Source organism: Anabrus simplex, chromosome 5, assembly GCF_040414725.1.
Source record: "Anabrus simplex isolate iqAnaSimp1 chromosome 5, ASM4041472v1, whole genome shotgun sequence".
Lineage (NCBI taxonomy): Eukaryota > Metazoa > Arthropoda > Insecta > Orthoptera > Tettigoniidae > Anabrus > Anabrus simplex.
The window spans coordinates 56,291,013-56,310,340 of NC_090269.1; the positions used below are offsets into that span (position 1 = coordinate 56,291,013).

The 19,328-nt window shown below is 38.4% G+C and overlaps 1 protein-coding gene across 1 annotated transcript in view; it reads left to right on the forward strand.

Annotated features, from left to right (window-relative positions):
• Taf8 (TBP-associated factor 8) overlaps window positions 1-19,328 on the forward strand; it is a 127,512-nt gene that overhangs the window by 67,287 nt on the left and 40,897 nt on the right. Inside the window, exon 2 of the mRNA XM_068228020.1 lies at window positions 10,534-10,820. Coding sequence (XP_068084121.1) covers window positions 10,629-10,820 — 192 coding nt within the window. The 5' untranslated portion in view covers window positions 10,534-10,628. The remainder of the gene's footprint in view (window positions 1-10,533; window positions 10,821-19,328) is intronic.

The following is a 19,328-nucleotide window of genomic DNA, read 5'->3' on the forward strand; positions in this document are numbered from 1 at the left end:
ATACCTTGAGTTTATCATGGCATTTTGAAGTGCCTTCATGATTGCCAAATCTCCACTGAGTCAAAAGCTCTTTTATAATCAATGAAGGTCAGATGAATCTTGATGCTGTACTCAGTGGTGTTTTTCAAGAACAAGATGAATAGTCTGGACGTGTTAACAGTTGAGAAACCTTTACAAAATCCTGCTTGCTTGGCAGGTTGATAAAAATCCATTTCTCTTGTGAGGCGGTTGGTTACAATTTTAATCAGGAGCTCGTAAATGTATGATAACAAACTCACAGGATGATAGTTCTCTAAATTATTCAGCCATATCAAAATTAGATGCCCAGTTATATATTTAGTACCTGTTTTGGAGTGTCAAAGTTTGCTCATTTAAGCAGCGCATAGAGAGGAGTAACAGTGGGGCGGGCGGCCGGTTCATGTGTCAAGCTCTCACTCCTTCTCTCTCGCATGCACACATTACTTCCCTAGCCTCGGCAATCACTGGCATTATGCGGCGAATGGGACCGCGCAGTCCTGTGTACATATATGCATAGTATCTAAACACCGACACACTACTGTTTAAGGATAACAACAATTATCAGCATAGAAAACTCATTTTTTGATGGTGGATTAATGTCACATTAACATATCAAAGGTTTTCTGCGATGCAACGATAGGAAAACATTAGGATTGGGAAGTAAACAGCCCTGGCTTAATTAAGCTACAAACCCAGCATTTGCCTGGCATCCTATTTGCCTCATGGAGTGGCAGAAGTTGCCGAGGTTAGGGAAGTAATGTGTGTGTGTGTGTGAGAGAGAGAGAGTAACACATGAACCGGCCGGCTGCCCCGCCGCTACTCCTCTCTATGCGGTGCTTGAATGAGCAAACTTTGACGTCCTAAAACAGGTACTAAATATACAACTGGGCATCTAATTTTGATATGGCTGAATAAAATATTCCTACTGAAGTCATCAGACCAAATCTCAATCAGATCGGAGATTAGCAGATGGAAGTGTTTCCTTGTAAGCCAGACCAGGGTCTTGCCAGCTGGCCTGAGGACTGTCGTGATCTCTCCTCTATTGTTCACTTCGTCTGGTTTCCCCATGCATCTTCTCGTAGGTGCAATGGGAATGTTCTGTCTCTAGGCAAGCCCTGAAAATTCTAGTGCTCCATCATCAGGATATAAAAAGGAGGCTAGTCGCTAGTAGTTATTAATGGAAATGGGATGGTAGTAGTGCTGGCTGTCATCAGTGTCCCACCAGTCTACCCTGTGGGTGCGAGCGGTAGAATAACACTCATGGTATACCTTGCCTGTCGTAAGAGGCAACTAAAGGGGCCCCAGCGGCTCTTAACTTGGGAACATGGGTTGGCGACCACAGGGCCCTTACCTGAGTCCTCACATTGCTTCCACGTACTTGTGTCAGGTTCCTCACTTCCTCTATCCTATCCGACCTCCCTTGGTCAACTCTTGTTCTTTTCTGACCCCAATGTTATTACGTATGGAGGCCTAGGAAGTCTTTCATTTTCATGCCCTTTGTGGCCCTTGTCTTTCTCTGGCTGAAACCTTCATATTTCAAGGTGTAGGATCCCTTCCATTTTTTTTCTCTGATTAGTGTTAATAGAGGATTTAAAGCATAGAATTGGACTGTTCAGCATTTGCAGATGACATGGCACTAATTGCCCAAGACATCCCCCATGCCTAAAACCAACTTGAACTCCTGCAAGAACATGCAGCGAAATTGGGTTACAAATTTCATTTTGGGGGGGAAAAAAATGACAGACATCAAAACTGCCCCATCTGAACTCTAAATTGGCTTCAACCACATCTCTCGAGAGAATTAATTCAAATATTTAGGTGAATGGAGTATTGAAAATTGTAATGAAAAGAAATCAAAGAAAATGGAGACTGCATTTCAATTAACAAAAAATACAACAAAAAAAGTCTCTCCTGGAACTGCAAAATCTGACACTATACTACAGTAATCAAATGTGAAACTCTCTACACATCAGAAACTCTCAATTTCCAACATAAAACACTAAAAGGACAAATAGAAGTGAAAGAACGTAAAATTATGAGAAAAATCGTAGGACCAAGAATTAAATATGGAATACATTTTATAAAACCAAATGCAGAAATATATAAAAGAATCTCTAGAATTACAGAGACAATGTGCATTATATATATTGTATTGAAAAGGTGGACCCTCTTGTCAATTAATTTCTTACAGACAATGCACAATACAATTCATGGGGCACTTAGCAAAACTGGACTCAAACAGACTGACTCATAGAATTTACACATTCTTAAAGAATAAAACCACCATATCAAATTGGTACAAACAGACAGATAAAGCCCTGAAGGAATTAGGATCACCAAATCTACTGGACCGAGATGAAATAAGAAAAATCACACTCACACGGGGTTTTGATGATGATGAGATGAAAAAGAAGAAGATGGTTGTCCGGTTATACTTTCTCTTAAAACAATTACCATCACCACCACTACCACCACCATTGTCCCACCGATGTCAGAGTATCGCCGTGTACTGAGCAGAGTACTGTGTGTACTGCCTTGGAATCATTGTGCGGAACATTTGGTTTGTCAGTGTTGAGTATTTCACTGTGTAGAGCGGATATGTGAATAGACTGTATTAACTGTATGAGTGGCAGAGCTTGTCTGGAGTCGCGCCAAGGAACAGTCATCGTGTGTTGGGGCGGTCAGCAGCCCTGTATTCAAACCTGTCTGTGAGCAGCTGTTAAGTGAGGCAACGTATCGGAGCATATGAATGCAAGTGAAAGATGGTGATGATGCTCGTTGTTTAAAGGGGTCTAACATCTAGGTCATTGGCCCTAGTGATGAGAATTATAACCTGTTCCAGGTAAAGGCTTCCCATCTGGAGTCCTGCTATCAGACTTGTAAATAGATGGAAATTAGGGAAGTGTGGTCATTCATTATTAAATATAATCATGAGTGTATGTGTGTGTGCTAATCCTAGAATTAAATTAGATTGATAAAACAGGCAGTGTTTTATTCTCTCTCTCTCTATATATACATATCTATTAGGGTGGTCCTTATATGGGGGTTTACACAAAAATGTTGAGTGATTTCAACGAATATCCCATATGGTTTTTACTTTTGGCATGTTTTGATAATGTGCCAAATTTCATTACAATTGGTTAATGTTAAACTCCCCCTCCCTGTGGATATGGGCGGTAGAATAACACCCACGGTAACCCCTGCCTATTGTAAGAGGTGACTAAAAGGGGCCCCAGAGGCTCTCAACTTGGGAGCATGGGTTAGCAACAACAGGACCCTGAGCTGAATCCTGGCATTGTGTCCACTTATGTGTGCCAGGCTCCTTGCTTTCATCTGTCCTATCCAACCTCCCTTGGTCAACTCTTGTTCTTTTCTGACTCTGACGGTATTAGGTTGCGAGACCTAGGGAGTCTTTCATTTTCCCGTCCTTTGTGGCCCTTGTCTTCCCTTGGCCGATACCTTCATTTTGAAGTGTCGGATCCCTTCCATTTACTCTCTCTTATTAGTGTTATATAGAGGATGGTTGCCTAGTTGTACTTCCTCTTAAAACAATAATCACCACCACCACCTGTTAATCCTTGCCGCACTGGATCTAAATATCTAAATAAGACTTAAGTATTGAAAGAATGTCTGTATTCTTCTATTCTCATAAACAACTGAAAGAAACATATATATTTTTGCAAATATATTTAAATTTACTTTACTTAAATTTTACTTAAATTTACTTTACTTAAATTTACTGTATAATATAATAATACAAAATATGTTAACACACCATAAATCAATACCAGTTTTAGCATAATTTTCTTTTCATTGTCTCTTTTCTGCAATTAGGTTATTGTCTGCAGTGATCTTGCACACATTGCAAAATGAATTCTCTTTTTCCTTAATCGGCTATTCAGAGTTCATTGAAATCTCGCATTACTTTCACTCCTCTCTCTGTTGTATCATTTACCACCTTAAGATTTTTCATAGTCTCTTTTGCACTAAGAGAGAAAATGTTTTCATTCTGAGAAAGAGCATCCACATTTAAGAAATCTAAATCTGTGCTTAACTTCTAATTGTCCAAACATTTGACTGAAATTAACTTGTCAATTCCCTTACCTGTGTATTTGAAGAGGTTCATGGCTTAGCAGACAATGGAAGCCACAGAAGGATCAACATCATTGCCTTCAAGAATAAGAAGAGAGGTTACATCATCAACCCCATTGTTTGCTTTGAAAGCCATAAGTTGCAGCCCTCCGATGTCAACCTCGAGAAGAGGAATTTTTACCTACCAACAATTCCTTACTACAGGAAGAAATACCACCTAGAGGAAATCGACATAGTGGGTCTGAAGATTCAAGCGAGGGGCACGATTCCCATTTTCGCTGCCAATTTTTGGAAACAGATGTCTCTGCCAATTACAACGTTAGTGGAAATTGTCATCATAGCCTTAAGGGGTTCATTGATAATTCTAAGAAATCATTGTTACAATTAGGTTACCATGAACATTTCTCAAGTGTATATATTTTTCTTCTAAACATGAATGTAAAAGTATACTTTGTCGCAAGGCAGCCTCTGCATGAGAGGAAGTATTTCATAAAATAAAATAGATTTTTATATATACTGAATAACTCATACAAAAGTGCAACATTTACATTTATAGAATTGTCTAGTAAGAAAAAAAATAACCCAGAAGTTTTGTAACTGCACCTGGTAGAGCAGTCTACCTCCTTTCGATTCTCAACTCTGAAATCACCACTTTGCATAGACTTTTATCACAAACAAACAAATGTTCTTTAGGCCATCCAATTCACTGACACTGAGGAACAGCTAAGAATTAAAGAGGAACATCTTCAATAAATGAATTCATTTGGCCATTCATTCTGCAAGATTGCAAAGCTCCAGGCAGCCTTACTTTTAGATTCAAATCCACAGTTGCCCCTAAAAATATGATGCGCAATTCAATGAGTACATAGTAATCATTTTCCAGATGTTCTTCATTCATTCATTCATTCATTTACCATAAAAGCTTTACAGAGTCTTTCGAAGGCCAGTGAAAATGGACAGGCCCCCTACACGTTTTTATTTTTATCATGTTCAAAGCATTAGTATGGGTAACATCAAAGAGATTTAGATTTGCAACAAACTTACGCTCTTGTCTTTGAGTATTTGTTGTTATATGGTCACATATTTGCAAGGTCTTATCTTTTAATTTTTTTACAGTGAGGTAAAGTTCTTGTAGGAATCCTAGCCTTCTCCGAAAATGTTAGACATTCACGCATGACTAATTTAGCACTTTCATTGATAGTCAATTCACCTCGTGTATGTTATAATACAAGACCAATAAAACTTGTCTATTTCTTAGATCATAATTTATGTTCACTGATCTGGTGTTTAACTTCACAAACTAAATAGATAACTGTGTCACTACTTCTTAAACTACTCACCATGATGTTACAATTCACAACATCACCACACAGAAGCTGACATTCAACTGAACGTAAATAGCAGTCGAGCACACACGTGCAGGAATAAACCAACTTGTTGCAACATCACACAACTTCCTGGCCACTGCGGCATGGGTTCCTCATCTTCAATTTCAACTAAACAGGTATTAAAATTCTTATAATCAAAGGCAAGAACCTATGAGGTGTGTGCAAAGAAATTCGAAAGTTGAAAAATAAGGACCAACCTCACATATGCAAGGTGAATTGTGCTGTTTTCACAGAAATGAAGTGTAACCAAGAGCTCATAATTGTAGCCCATGCACAATTTTTAACAATATTATTATAATGTGTATATTTTTTAGAAAGTTACATCTTAAATATAGAACAATGCTTATTGAAAATAACAAAATAAACCTACAGTAAATTATGGTAGAATGTCAATGGTGTTTTCTCAGGATTCTAGTACAAGTAGTTTATAAGCTGTCATAGTTTAAAAATTGTAAATACCAGCAGCTGTCTGCTCCATTTGTCAACACTAACTTAAGAAAAAGATAATAAACAAATTCTTTGGATTCTGAAGAAGAAGCCTTCAATGGTTGTGTTCAAAATGATGACCACCAGTTCCAACGCAAGCTTCCAACCTGCCATGTAAAGTCTGATGTACATGTTCTAGCATTTCATCAGAAATTTCACAGCAGGCAGCAGTATCACATCATCTCATATCATCTGGTGTAGTTGGTGTGTTCCTGTAAACAATGTCTTTTAGCTTTCCCCCCCCCCAAAAAAAATCTAAGGGGGTCAGATCTAGTGAACAGATAGGCCAAGGATTAGGTCTCCTCTGTCCAATCCAATGATTTGGAAACAATCGTTGAAAACAAGCTGTAGTATGTCGTGCATTATGTGATGGACAGTCATCATGCTGATACCACATGTTCCCCCTAGTTTGCAGTGGCACGTTTTCTAATCTCAGTAGAAGTTGCGATACTTTTGAGAATCTTCTGATGTAGCCAATGGAGATGTTTATGGAGCAGTAGTGCATGTTTCGGAGGTTTTCTTGGCCATGATTTGTAAATGATGCTTCATCTCTAAACAAGAAACAGTATAGGATAAATCTGGTGTATCTTGTCTTAATGCCCATGTATAAAAGCTAGCACGATTCTCAAAATCGTTTCTGTGCAGCTTGTGATGGAGAGACACATGATACAGAAGGAATTTATGACAGTGGAGAATGCACAGTACACTTGCTTGTCTCATGCTACTTCCTCGTACAACTGCACAGGAACGAACGTGCAAATCTACAGAACAGCAACTAGAATATTAATTTGATCCTCTTCTCCAGTCAATCGTTTGTTTCTGTTATGTTTTATATGTGCTATACTTCCAGTTTCGTCTAAATTCTTGAAGAGATTCACAATTAATTGTCGAGATGGGTCACATCTATTGGATATCGTTTCACATACAGAGCACAAGAACGAACATCATTCTTCCTACATTCTCCATACAACATTAACATGTTGGCTTTTTCAGCATTGGTAAATATCATCCTCCATCACGTCCTACTTCCTGAACTATCACAAAATAATCAACAAGGCAGTTGCAATGCAATCAATGTACTATAAAGGAAACAAACATAAGAACACCATAGCCTTATAACTAAGCAATTGCATGGAGCAGACAACTGTCCATTTTTACAATTTTCAAAGTAAGTAGCTCGTAAACTACTTGTACCAGAATCCTGGAAGAAAAAAACAACCACCACCATTGACAGTCTAATTTGCCCTAGTTTTATTTTGTTAATGTCAACTCAACTGACTTAGTTCCATTTTATTTACTTTCTATAATAATTAGAATAATTAAAATTTGAGTGTGGGCTACAATTATGAGCCCTTATCACACTTCACTTATGTGAAAACAGCACATTAATAGCACCTTCCATTTCAGAAATATTTGGAATGCAAAGTTTTGGTGATTCACACAGTATATACGACTAATAAGCGTTTTGTGTGTGCATTGCTCAAAATTATAAAAGAATGGTAGTTCTGTATCAGCCGTGTTCACAGTAAGAAGGAAATGCAAGTGCTAATTTTCCATCATTTCTGTCTCTCTGTCTGCATATATGTGTGTATGTAAACATCCCATGAGAAATTGCCTGACCAAGCAAGTGGTTGCGCAGTTTAGATCATGGAGTTGTCAGCTTGCATTCGGGAGATAGTGGGCTCGACCTCACTGTTGGCAGCTCTGAAGATGGATTTCTGTTTCCCACTCTCACACAAGGCAAATGTAGGCTGTGGCTGTCCCTTAATTAAGGCCATGGTCGCTTCCTTCCCACTCCTAGCCCCTTTCTATCCCATCGTTGCCATAAGACCTGTCTGTGTCGGTGCAATGTAAAACAAATTGTCTTTTTTTTCTTTTTAATTCATCCTAATGATGAGGCATCTCCAGTAGCTGGTCCTTCTCATCGTAATGATGAGATATCTTCAATAGGTGGTCCTTCTCATCGTAATGATGAGAGACATCTCCAACAGCTGGTCCTTCTCATTGTAATGATGAGACATCTTCAATAGCTGGTCCTCGTGAAAATGAGCCATCTCCATCAGCTGATCCTTCTCATGCTAATGAGGCATCTGCCATGGATTCACATTCTACATCTCTGTTGTCTGCGGAGGTTGATCAGTCACCCAAAGCCAACACTTTAGATAAATGTACATATTCTGCTGGCACTCCAGAATCTGTACGTCTTGTTCCGAAAGCTCCAGAAAGGAGAGAAACTACCAGAGGAAAAGAGAGAGGGAAATCCCACATTTCAATGGTAAATCCAGAAAAAATAGACTCGTAATAGAAATGAATCAAAAGTGGAAAAAAAATGCATGGCAAAAGCATAATAAAGAGAAAGGTGGTAATAAATTCAAAGAAAGAGCTTTTTGATGATAACTTAGACACAAGCAAGTCATTTAAACACAGCCAGGTCAAGATTCCCTCCCCATAGCTGCTCTCTGTAAACAAATAGATCTTGCTTCCTGTGAAAATCTCTCACAGGTAACACACATGCCAGCCCCTTCAATTTCTTACAGTTGAGCTATCATTCTGTCTAAAGAGTTTAGGGGGTGTCCTTTTTCTCCTCCACTTGCAAAAACAACTTATCAAGGCAGATTCTTTATTTGTTGTGCTCGGCTGTGGAATGAGCTTGCACCACAGGGAAAAATCTTCCTGTTTCAACATTTTATAAAGATGTAAAAATAATGTATATTTAATGAAACCTGTAAATACTGTAAATTATCTTACCTGTGTGAATATAGAGGATGTTGGAATGAAATGAAGAGGAATACCAAAGTCTTAAAAGGGGGGAAACACAGAGTCTGTACACCGATATTGAAAAAAGGAAATGAGAATGTATTGGTCACATTCTGTGCATGAGGAGTTACCTTACAGCCAGTGGCGTATGCTGGGATCAAGATATGGGCTACCACTAGACTTAGGTTATCCCTTTCCGATGGTTGGTTTAGTGAACATCAAGCCTTCAGCGTTCTGAACTGCAGCCAAAAGCCAACGGAGAAGCCTGCTGTGTTGTGAAGGCTGCTTCACAAGCTACTGCCCTGGCCTCTACTACTGCCAATGCTCAACCACTGATCAGTGGATATGGTCCCCTAAGGTTTAGCAAATTAAAGTCTGGCTTTGTGGCTTGCCTTTGGTCCGATGGCCCCGGATCAATTTTCAGAATCAACCCCCTCATACTGTTAATTCCCCTGGCTTAGGGACTGGGTATTTATGACGTCTTCGCCATTCATTTTATCGTCATTAGGTCACCACCAAGCCTATACAAATGCCATGAAACATTATTATTATTATTATTATTATTATTATTATTATTATTATTATTATTAAATAGAAATGTTGAATTTTACAGTGGTTGTACCCATCGTTCACTTGTTAATTAGCTTCCTCGGAAAATCAGTGGTGGTGTCCGACCCATGATCATGGGTTTGATTCCAACCAACAAAAGAGAACTTGTAGATCTAGTAGATCTACCTATAAAAAAAACTACATTGCTCTTATACAGCAGCCCTGCATTGTCTTCCTACAAGGATGTAGAAGTAAACGGAAGAGAAATACTAGTACTCTATTATCTATGAGGTGAGGAAGGATATACAATGTGCAACGCATCTTTGATAGTTAGCAGTGGCGATCTGACGGACCGAAGCCTAGCACAGCTATCTGCCCCTGGTCCCCACTCCTATCCGTTATACAGCAGCAACCTGCATGCTGTGATTTGAGGGGAGAGGGACGAGAGCCTGGGCTGTGATATTAGTCTCCGATGCCTTGCTCTCACAAATACGTGCGACATTTTTTCTCACTGCTTTCAAGTTTTGAAAATGGAACAATGTGTCAGATACTTACATTATAATGTGCTTTAGATTTCCATCATTCGCAGCTGAGGTTTGGGCTTCACCGATAGCCTTGGTAGCCCTCAGTATACGCCACTGCTTACAGCATCACTGAAGGAAGAATTAAGAGGAAGAGGACGACCCAGTGTCTTACTTCAACAACCTGCTTCTGGGGATGAAATGCAGGACCTACACTGAGTTGAAAATTTTGGCTCAAGATAGACATGTGTGGCTGGGATGACAAGGCTTGTCCTTTAGACAATGATAATGATGATGATGATGATTATGTAGTCTCAATTATATAAACAATTTTTAGAATGAAATATATAAATCTTCTTATGTTTGCAATAGAATTAATTACTGTCGTGTAACTAAATCAAAACAGGAGCAGAATTTTAAAATTCAGTTATGAGGTAAAGTATATATCACCTTAAAAATTTTACAGGGCAAAAGTAACACTCTTTGCTTCTTTCTTCACAAATATTCAGCAATGCCATACTTACTACATATACATACCTAATCACTATCACTTATGAAGAAATTTGCAAATTTTCAGTATTGTGTTTTCATGGTTTATATTTGGTATTATTTAATTTCAAAATGTATTTTTCTACAGATCATCAATAGTATGTCTTTTTTATGTCTGTATGAACGTATTTCACCCTTACAATTTAAGTTTTGTCATGTTTGGTTTTTTGCAGTTCTGACACGCTTGGGCAATAGAGCCCACTCGTACTGCGAGTTAGCTGGCCGCACAGAACCCTTGCTAACTGATGTGATTCTTGCCCTAACAAATATGGGTCTTACATTGGAAGGAATTGAAAGCTATGCCTACAGGCCATATAGAATGATATTTGAGAATCCTGAGACAGAGAAAGAACCTACACGAGTCAGTCTGCTACATGTTGGTCACAAGGAAAAACGTGCCCCATACATTACAAAGAACATGCCTCGTTATCCAGATCTTCACACCTATAGAAGAACACCAGTATGTAGTGGAATTAATTTTTCTTTTATTTAGGGGTAGGAGTGCTTATAAATTACTTCTGAATGTAGCTAATCCAAATAACCATAGACTACAAATTTTCACTACCGTATTGTCTCCATCTTCTTCCTCTTGTCACTCTTATCCAGAGAACTTCTCAGTCGCACTGTGGATTATTGACCTCCGTCCACTTCTCGCACCTCCCTAGAGAGACTAGAGGTGCACGTTGCCTCTGGAGTACTCCTTAGATTGGCTCCATATTTGGAGTATATCCAGAAAGTGTTTGCATTATATGGGTGTTGATAACACTATCCGTGTGCTACTTTTGACCAAGTAGGATTTCCGGAAAAAATAAGTATGGTATTCCACTTTATGTATAGACAAGAAATGTGTTCCACTGATCAATACTTATTTATTGTAAATGGATTTACATTAGTACCGGTTTCGGCCTTCCATGGCCATCATCAGCTAGTACATAATTATATTTCAACCATTAGACAAAATCACAAAGATGTTGTTATGTTAGATCATCCGGATGTCTAATGGGGATGGAAATAAAATATATTGCAGTAGTGTGAGGTTAAAATATCTATGATCAAAGGTTGTGGTGAAGGCTACAACAAACTAAGGGAACAAGTGTGATTACCCTCTGTTGATTCCCATTCAACTTGGTATGGGGTGACTAAAATGTTTTAAATCTCTAAATTCTTAAAACCTTGTTTTGGTACATAATATTTCTCATTTAGTCACCCCCTCTGTAGTATAGGCTTAGCCTCTGCAACTTCGGGCCATAAGCCTATTTAGGGTTTTAAGAGTTTCCCTAAAAGGAATGCAAGTGTTTCACCTCCTAGCCTTTTGTTTGTGGCCAATCATGTTAGATCTTTTCTTGTTACATTAAGGCCATTTAGAATGGGAACTCATTGCCCCTGTTTATTTGATACGGTAACACTGGGCAACAAAATTTAAATTTTTGTTTGTTAAATGGAAGTGAAAGGGTGTTTCTGGTACACTTTTTTCTGCTGATTTCAAATCTGTTTTTTAGAATTTTTCTATCACGCACAGTTTTTGAGTAATTTTCAAAAAATTAAAAAAATGTTAAAAATTGTTATTCCTACTAAAATTTATTATCTTAACTTAACCCATATGTGCCCACTGTCGACATTTGTCGACGTTAATATCTGAATATTGTCGACCTTATGTCGGTAAACCTGAATAATATTTTCGAGGTGCATTTTTTACAGTTCATTGTTTGATACCGGTACTTACTGCACAGCACGAAAACAAGAATCACTCGTTTTCGCGCCTTATCACGTGGCTGCGTATGAAATATCATTCCGTCGTATTTGATTCCGTACCGGTATACATTCAAGAGGATGACGCTTCCGTTGCGGTGAGTAATATTTTCTTATAATATTGTTACAGTTGAAAGTAAGATTGGACTGTTGTGTAAAACGTAAAAACGAAATATGCCTTTAACAGATTTTGAATTCATTTATGGCTGATTTATAGTTGCTTTTGTCTAGCAGAGCAAAAAGTTTCCACGTCGACATATGTCGACAGTGGGCGCAAATGGGACTGCCTCAGTACGGATATACAATTTTCATTTATTGTTCTCAGAGTGACCGTCGAGCAGATCGTAATCATCTTAGAGGAATCACAAAACATCCTAGATGTTAATATATACATAGAACAACCTGAAAATGCTTTCCATAGTGACGGGGATAGCGATGATGATGAGTCTTGTGGAGATATAAACGACTCTATGGTAATCAACTCCGGGCTGATGCTGAACTAGTGTGTACAAAAATAAGTGGAAATGGTGCAATGATAATGCTGAAATGAAATACATAACAGTAATTCAGCCAGCATGTATAATTCTGCATAATATGTACATGTTGAGCGTCGACCGATTGGATCAAAATGTATCTTGTAACTGCATCAACATCAAAAACAAGAAATGGTACTGGCCTGTAATTGTGTTCCTTCTGAACGTCTCCATGGGCAATGCATGGCAACTTTACCGTTTGACCCCAAAGGGCATAGAGGAAAATTTAGACCTTCTCGGCTTCACACGGTACATCGTTAGGACATATATCCTATCTCGTGCCGCTACGCGTCCTAATGCATGAAGACTGAGTACAAAAGTATCTTCACGCGTGTTGCCAGAAGTGCGTTCCGATGGGGTATCCCACTACCTCGAAACAAGAGGGAAGCAAGTGCGGTGCGCTCACTGTGGTAATGGTAAAGCTGCCAGGAAACAGTGCAAAAATGTAACGTTCGCCGCCACGTCCTTTGCTTCGAGTCATTTCACTCACGCTAAATCAGACTGGATGAAGAGAAGCAGAGTGTAACCTCAAAACTCAGACTAAACTGTTTTTAAATTCTACTCGTAGTTTTCTTTTTTGCTATTTTCAGAGTGATCATACTTGCTCAAAATTTGGTATTGTGTGTATAACAAGTATAACATATAACATACGAATATTGTCCTTTTGTTTTGAAACAGTATGCATTCGAAATTGAGACGGAACTGTTCCTCATTTATGTTTTGAATAATGTTTTTTTAAATATTTTCTGCTTATTCAACACTTATGTGACTAATATTCACTAACTGATTAATTATTACATTCATATAAGCTTAAAATGCGAAGAAAAGTTCCTTTTTTGAGCATGTCTCTTACCCTACCCCTCCATGCTCACTGTCGACATATGTCGACACGGTAAATCTCCGCAAAAATATGTTAATGAAACCTAAAAATCATCATAAGTCTTTCATTTAGGTTACAAACATCTGTACTTATGAAATATATCGCAATATTCCACATAAAAATAATTTGGGCAGATATGGGTTAAATTGAATTTACATGCATTTTAATTTACATACACTTTTTTCTGCTGATTTCAAATCCGTTTTTAGAATTTTCAAAAAATTTAACAAATGTTGTTGTTCCTACTAAAATTTATTATCTAAACTTAAATTTCATTTACATACCTAAAAAGTATGAGAGGTAGATTTTCGGCTGAACTTAGCTTGAGGAACATCCCTTTTCAGTGACCAGCAGTAGTCAGCCAGCATATTTGGACCCCATTTTCCCTGGTAACGGCTTTCAAATTCGACGAAGTCTTGATGGAAACGTTCGCCGTGTTCGTCTGAGACAGCGCCGAGATTTTCAGGGAAAAAGTCAAGATGCGAGTCCAAGAAGTGTATTTTAAGAGACATATTACATCCCATGTGTTTATAGTTTTGTAGAACTTCACTAATATGTTCCCTGTAATTCTCAGACCTGTAGTTTCCTATAAAGTTTGTGACCACCTTCTTAAATGATGACCATGCAGCTAGTTCATATGTTTTTAACTTGCTTTCAAACACTGTATCTTTCATCAGTTCTTTGATCTGAGGACCAACAAATATGCCTTCCTTTAGTTTAGCTACAGATATTTTTGGAAATTTGGTTTGGAGAAATTGAAATGCATCTGTACTATGATCAAGTGCTTTTACAAAATTCTTAATCAAACCTAGTTTTATGTGTAATGGGGGCAGTATGATTTTGTCAGATGCAACAAGAGGCTGATGAACGACATTTTCCTGTCCTGGAGTAAATGACTGTCTTTTGGGCCAGTTCTTTTTTATATAGTGATTATTTCTATCTCGACTATCCCAATTGCATAAAAAGCAGCAAAATTTCGTATATCCTAACTGCAAACCAAGTAAGAGAGCTACAACTTTCAAATCTGAACATATCTGCCAGGAATACTTTTCATACTGGATAGCGGATAGTACCATTTTCATATTCTCATATGATTCCTGTAAGTTAGCTGCATGGGCTACAGGAACTGATGGAAATGTATTTCCATTGTTAAGCAGTACCGCTTTCAAACTTCTTTTTGAAGAATCAATGAATAAACGCCATTTTTCTGGATTATGCTGCTGCCCTAGTAACTCGAAGAGACCTGTAACATCATTGCAGAAAACTAGTTCTTCCTTTTTAGAAAAATGATGCTCAAATTCCTTTTGATGTTGGCGGAAGAAGCAGACTTTGGTATCTTTCTCTATAAGGTTCCAGCCTTTTAGTCTTGAAGCGAGTAATTCTGATTTGGCTTTAGACAAATTAAGATCACGAACCAAATCATTTAGATCTGATTGTGTAAGTAAATGAGGCTCAGAAGAAGCAGCAGAACTTTCTACAAAGGGTTGGTCATCATCCATTTTATCATCACATAACTCTTCACCAACATCAACTTCTTCATCTCCATGCATCAACGATCTATCTGGTGGAGAAGGTATAGGAAGCCCTGGACCATGTAGAACCGGTCTGGTTGCTGATTTCAGAGACGGATATACAACTGTATGTTTTGACTTTGAAGATATACCAGAGATATTAGTCACACAAAAATAGCAATCGGTCAAATGATCCGTAGGTTCCCTCCACTGCATCGGAATTCCAAAAGGCATATGGCGAGTCCCCTTCATCCATCCAGTCGGTAGAGTTACACATGAAGCACAACATATGTTAGGGGCCCATTTCTGATTCAGATCCATCTTGCAATCAAAATACAACTCATAAGCTTCCTTAATTAAAGTAGCAACACTTCGCCTCTGCGCTTTAAGGGTTAACTCGCCAATATATTACAGAAACTATCTGGTTTATTTTTACAGTTGCGAGGCATTTTTTACACAATAAAATAAAACACTACTGTATATTGAACACAAACTATCTCCTTTCAATAGACTTTGGAAGCACAACTCTATGCAGACAGTCGCATGAAAGAAATCTCTAATTCAACTGACAACTGCAATGTTTTAAAGTTTCTAATTGTTGTGGCAACAATGAATAATATGGAATTCTGTACATTCTTAAGAGAATAAAAAGTAAAAAAATATAGTAATAGTATGATAAACCAACAATTATAATAGTTTATTAATCTTTGTTAATGGTAGCATGCTAACCTGTAAATATGAAAACAAAGATTTGAAATTACAAAAAAACTGTGGGTGATGGGAAGTTTCTGGTTTCATATTCGTAATCAGCACACAAAAGTACATAAGAATCACTTTTATAAGAGCATGTTTGTTTGCTCCACTCAGTTATATCGTCTAGGAGTTTGAGCTCAAAAAGTTAATATAATCTGGCCTCTCAGAGGCATAAATTTCTTACAAAATTACGCCTGACCAACTTCAATTAATGTGTTTACGGGGATTTCTGCTGAACAGTCTGTTACACACTCATCTATAAACGATTACACTGGTCAACAATGATTTTGTTAAATGTATAATTTATGGTGATTCCATGAGGCCCCATTAGTGGGACATCTGGGTATCTTCCAAACTAGAGAGAAGTTACGGGAGACATTTATCTGGAAGAGTATGGACGGCGAATTAGGGAACTGGTTAAAGCCTTGTTTGATTACCAAGGCCACGTTGTTTACTAAGGTAGGGCTATTGTCGTCACACCAAGCATCTCGCCCTATGGAACGATTATATATAGATTACGTTGCAGATTATCATGTTGATAATTTTCTCTAGTTCTTGTACCTGATTTTTGTACTAATAGTCTGCTGTTGTTATCAGAGCTGACAAGCTCATTCGTTTTTGTTTGTTCCAAATCTTCAATCAATCAAATTTTTAAATTAAAAAAAAAAGAAGGAAAGAAATAAAATTTCAAAATTTAGTGCTTTAACTTACGCTCTGGTCATTTTCTTGTACGTTCATTTACCCTGGCACCTTCCTACACCTCTCTGTTCCACGATATCCCTGGAACAAGTGGTAGCAGAGCGTGGTTGAATGGGCCTGGACAAAGCCCCTTTTGTTGGCTTTTCTTAAAATTTGAAATTGAATACTAGAAATTTTTCTGTTTTCTTATCTTTCTAAATTTAGTGAAAATCTTTCTTCATTATGCCTGATCCTAGAGAGGTTCTTGCCCCTTGGTATTTGCGCAAGGAGGAACTACGTAATTTATGAACTAGCTATTAGAAAGGTCCAGTCTGGTGGCACGGTTGCAATAGATGCATCTAAACTTAAAGATTCTTTGGATTTGCCTATTAGTATTCCTGTGTATGCAGGAGAAGGAAGTTGGTGATGCTTTATCCACGATCACCATTAACATTGCTGACCTTGCTTCTGTTCTGAGTTTTTGAAGGAGGTGAAGACTCTCTAAAACATCTTTTGAAGGTCCTAAAGAATGTCTCAGAATTGCTTCCAATACTCCAGGATTCGTGCCCTTCCTCAAAATTGAAATAAATAACAAACTGGTCACGGCCATTTTAGATTCAGGAAGTGTTGGCTCTATTATTTCAGAATAATAGTATTCCAAATTAAAGTTTTGTTGTAAATTTCCTGAATATGTCTCTTCTTCTGTAAAATGTGTGTCAGCTAATTCTTCTCCTCTAGAAATTTTATGATTTATCCAGGCAAGAATTTATATTTCTACATTTACATGGATGTTTAGTTGTCGCTAAAAATTTGTCATGCCCTGTGATATTAGGTGTAGATTTCATGTCACATTCTGGTATCATGCTCGATCTTCATTCAAGTTCAAGAGTAACTTCCATATACCACTTTTAAAATGTAATTCTGTGTTGTCTTCTATGATTTCGCCTATCCAGAGTGAGATGTCATTAGACCTTGGCCATCTACCTGAGGATCAGGCTAATTGCATTAGGAAATTATGTCAGTCATTTTCCGATGTGTTTTCAGAAAATCTTGGTGTGACTGACTTAACTGAATACAAGATCAAGGTTACAGATTTTGTTCCTGTGAGATTTCCTCCATACAGGCTATCTCCACCTAAAATGAAGGCCCTCAAGGAAATCATAGATCAAATGCTGAGGGATGGTATTATTCGACACCCAAAATTGGTGTATTCTTCACCCATTTTTCTGGTGGCAAAATATGAAGACGGCTTCAGGCCAGTAATTGATTATAGGGCATTAAATCATAAGATTGTACTACAATTAATACCCCTTCCCGACTTGCATTCATGTTTTTTTGGTTTCGTAAGGCTAAGTTCTTTACCATCCTAGATCTTAACCAAGCTTCAGATACCTCTAGTGGAAGAATTGAAACATTTGACTGCTTTCGCTACCGACTGGAATCTGTATGAATACAACCGCAGGCTCCCCACGGGTGGGGCGTTACTTATGAGGCTGCTAAATAGGGCCTTCTCTGATATTAAATTTAAACATCTGTACCATTATCTGCATGATGATGTTATTTTCTCGGATATCTTTCGAAAAATTGACTTAATTGAATACAGGATTGAGGTTACGGATTCAGTTCCTGTGCGATTTCCTCCATACAGGCTATCTCCACCTAAAATGAAGGCCCTCAAGGAAATCATATATCAAAATTGGTGTATTCTTCACCCATTTTTCTGGTGCCAAAATATCAAGGCAGCTTCAGGCCAGTAATTGAGGAAGCTCTAAAACACCTCCACTGGGTGAGTTGGCCGTATGGTTAGGGGTGCGCAGCTGTGAGCTCACATCCGGGATATAGTGGGTTTGAACCCCACTGTCGGCAGACGGTTTTCCGTGGTTTCCCATCTTCATAATAGGCAAATGCTGGGGCTGTACCTTAATTAAGGCCACAGCTGCTTCCTTCCCACTCCTGGCCCTTTCCTATCCGATCGTTGCCATAAGACCTATCTGTGTCGGTGTAATGCAAAAAAATAAAACACCTCCATAAAGCTGGATTGTGGTCAAGTTGCCAGAGGTATATTTTGTTAAGCTATCTATGTCCTTGGAGCATATTGTGTTTCAGTCGATCATTCCAGAACGTATGCAATTCGTAACTTCAAGCGTCCCAAAGGTGTTAAAGGGATTGCTAGATTCTTCGCTAATAAGGCGGCAACCCCCAAAACTTCCTCTGTAGGAAAGGTGTCAAGTTTGAATGGGGGCCGTCGCAGCAAGTTGCGTTTGAGGATTTGAAATTAGCCCTCTGTAATGCCCCAGTCTTGGCAATGCCAGATTTCTCTAAGAAGTTCATTGTACAGACAGACACCTTGTCATCTGCAGTCACTGCGGTTCTTCTTCAGGAATCTGAACTCAGAAGGTGGCCAATTGCCTATGCATCTAGAACTTTGTCACCTCAAGAAGCCAACAACTCTATATATGAGTTAGAAGGACTGGCCATGCTATTTGCTTTAGAAAAATTCCATCTTTACCTTGAGCATGTTAAATTTGAATTAGAGACCGACAATCAGGCTCTGAGCTGGGTTTTGGATAGTCCCCGTCGTACTGGGCGAATCGCCCAATTCGAATTCTAGCGTTTCAGTTTGACCTGCAACATATTCAGAGATGTGAGAATGTGGTCGCCGATGGATTAAGCTGAACATTTTCTGGTGATTTTGATTCTGTTGACTCGGATGAAAGTCCTTCACCTCATATTTCCATACCTCCTAGTATTAGAGCAATTTTGACTGATGTCCCTATGCTAATCATGATATAGCGAAATACCAACGTGAAGATCTGGTGCTGGCTCCTGTTATGGAAACTCTTTCTTCTGGGGAACATGTTGTT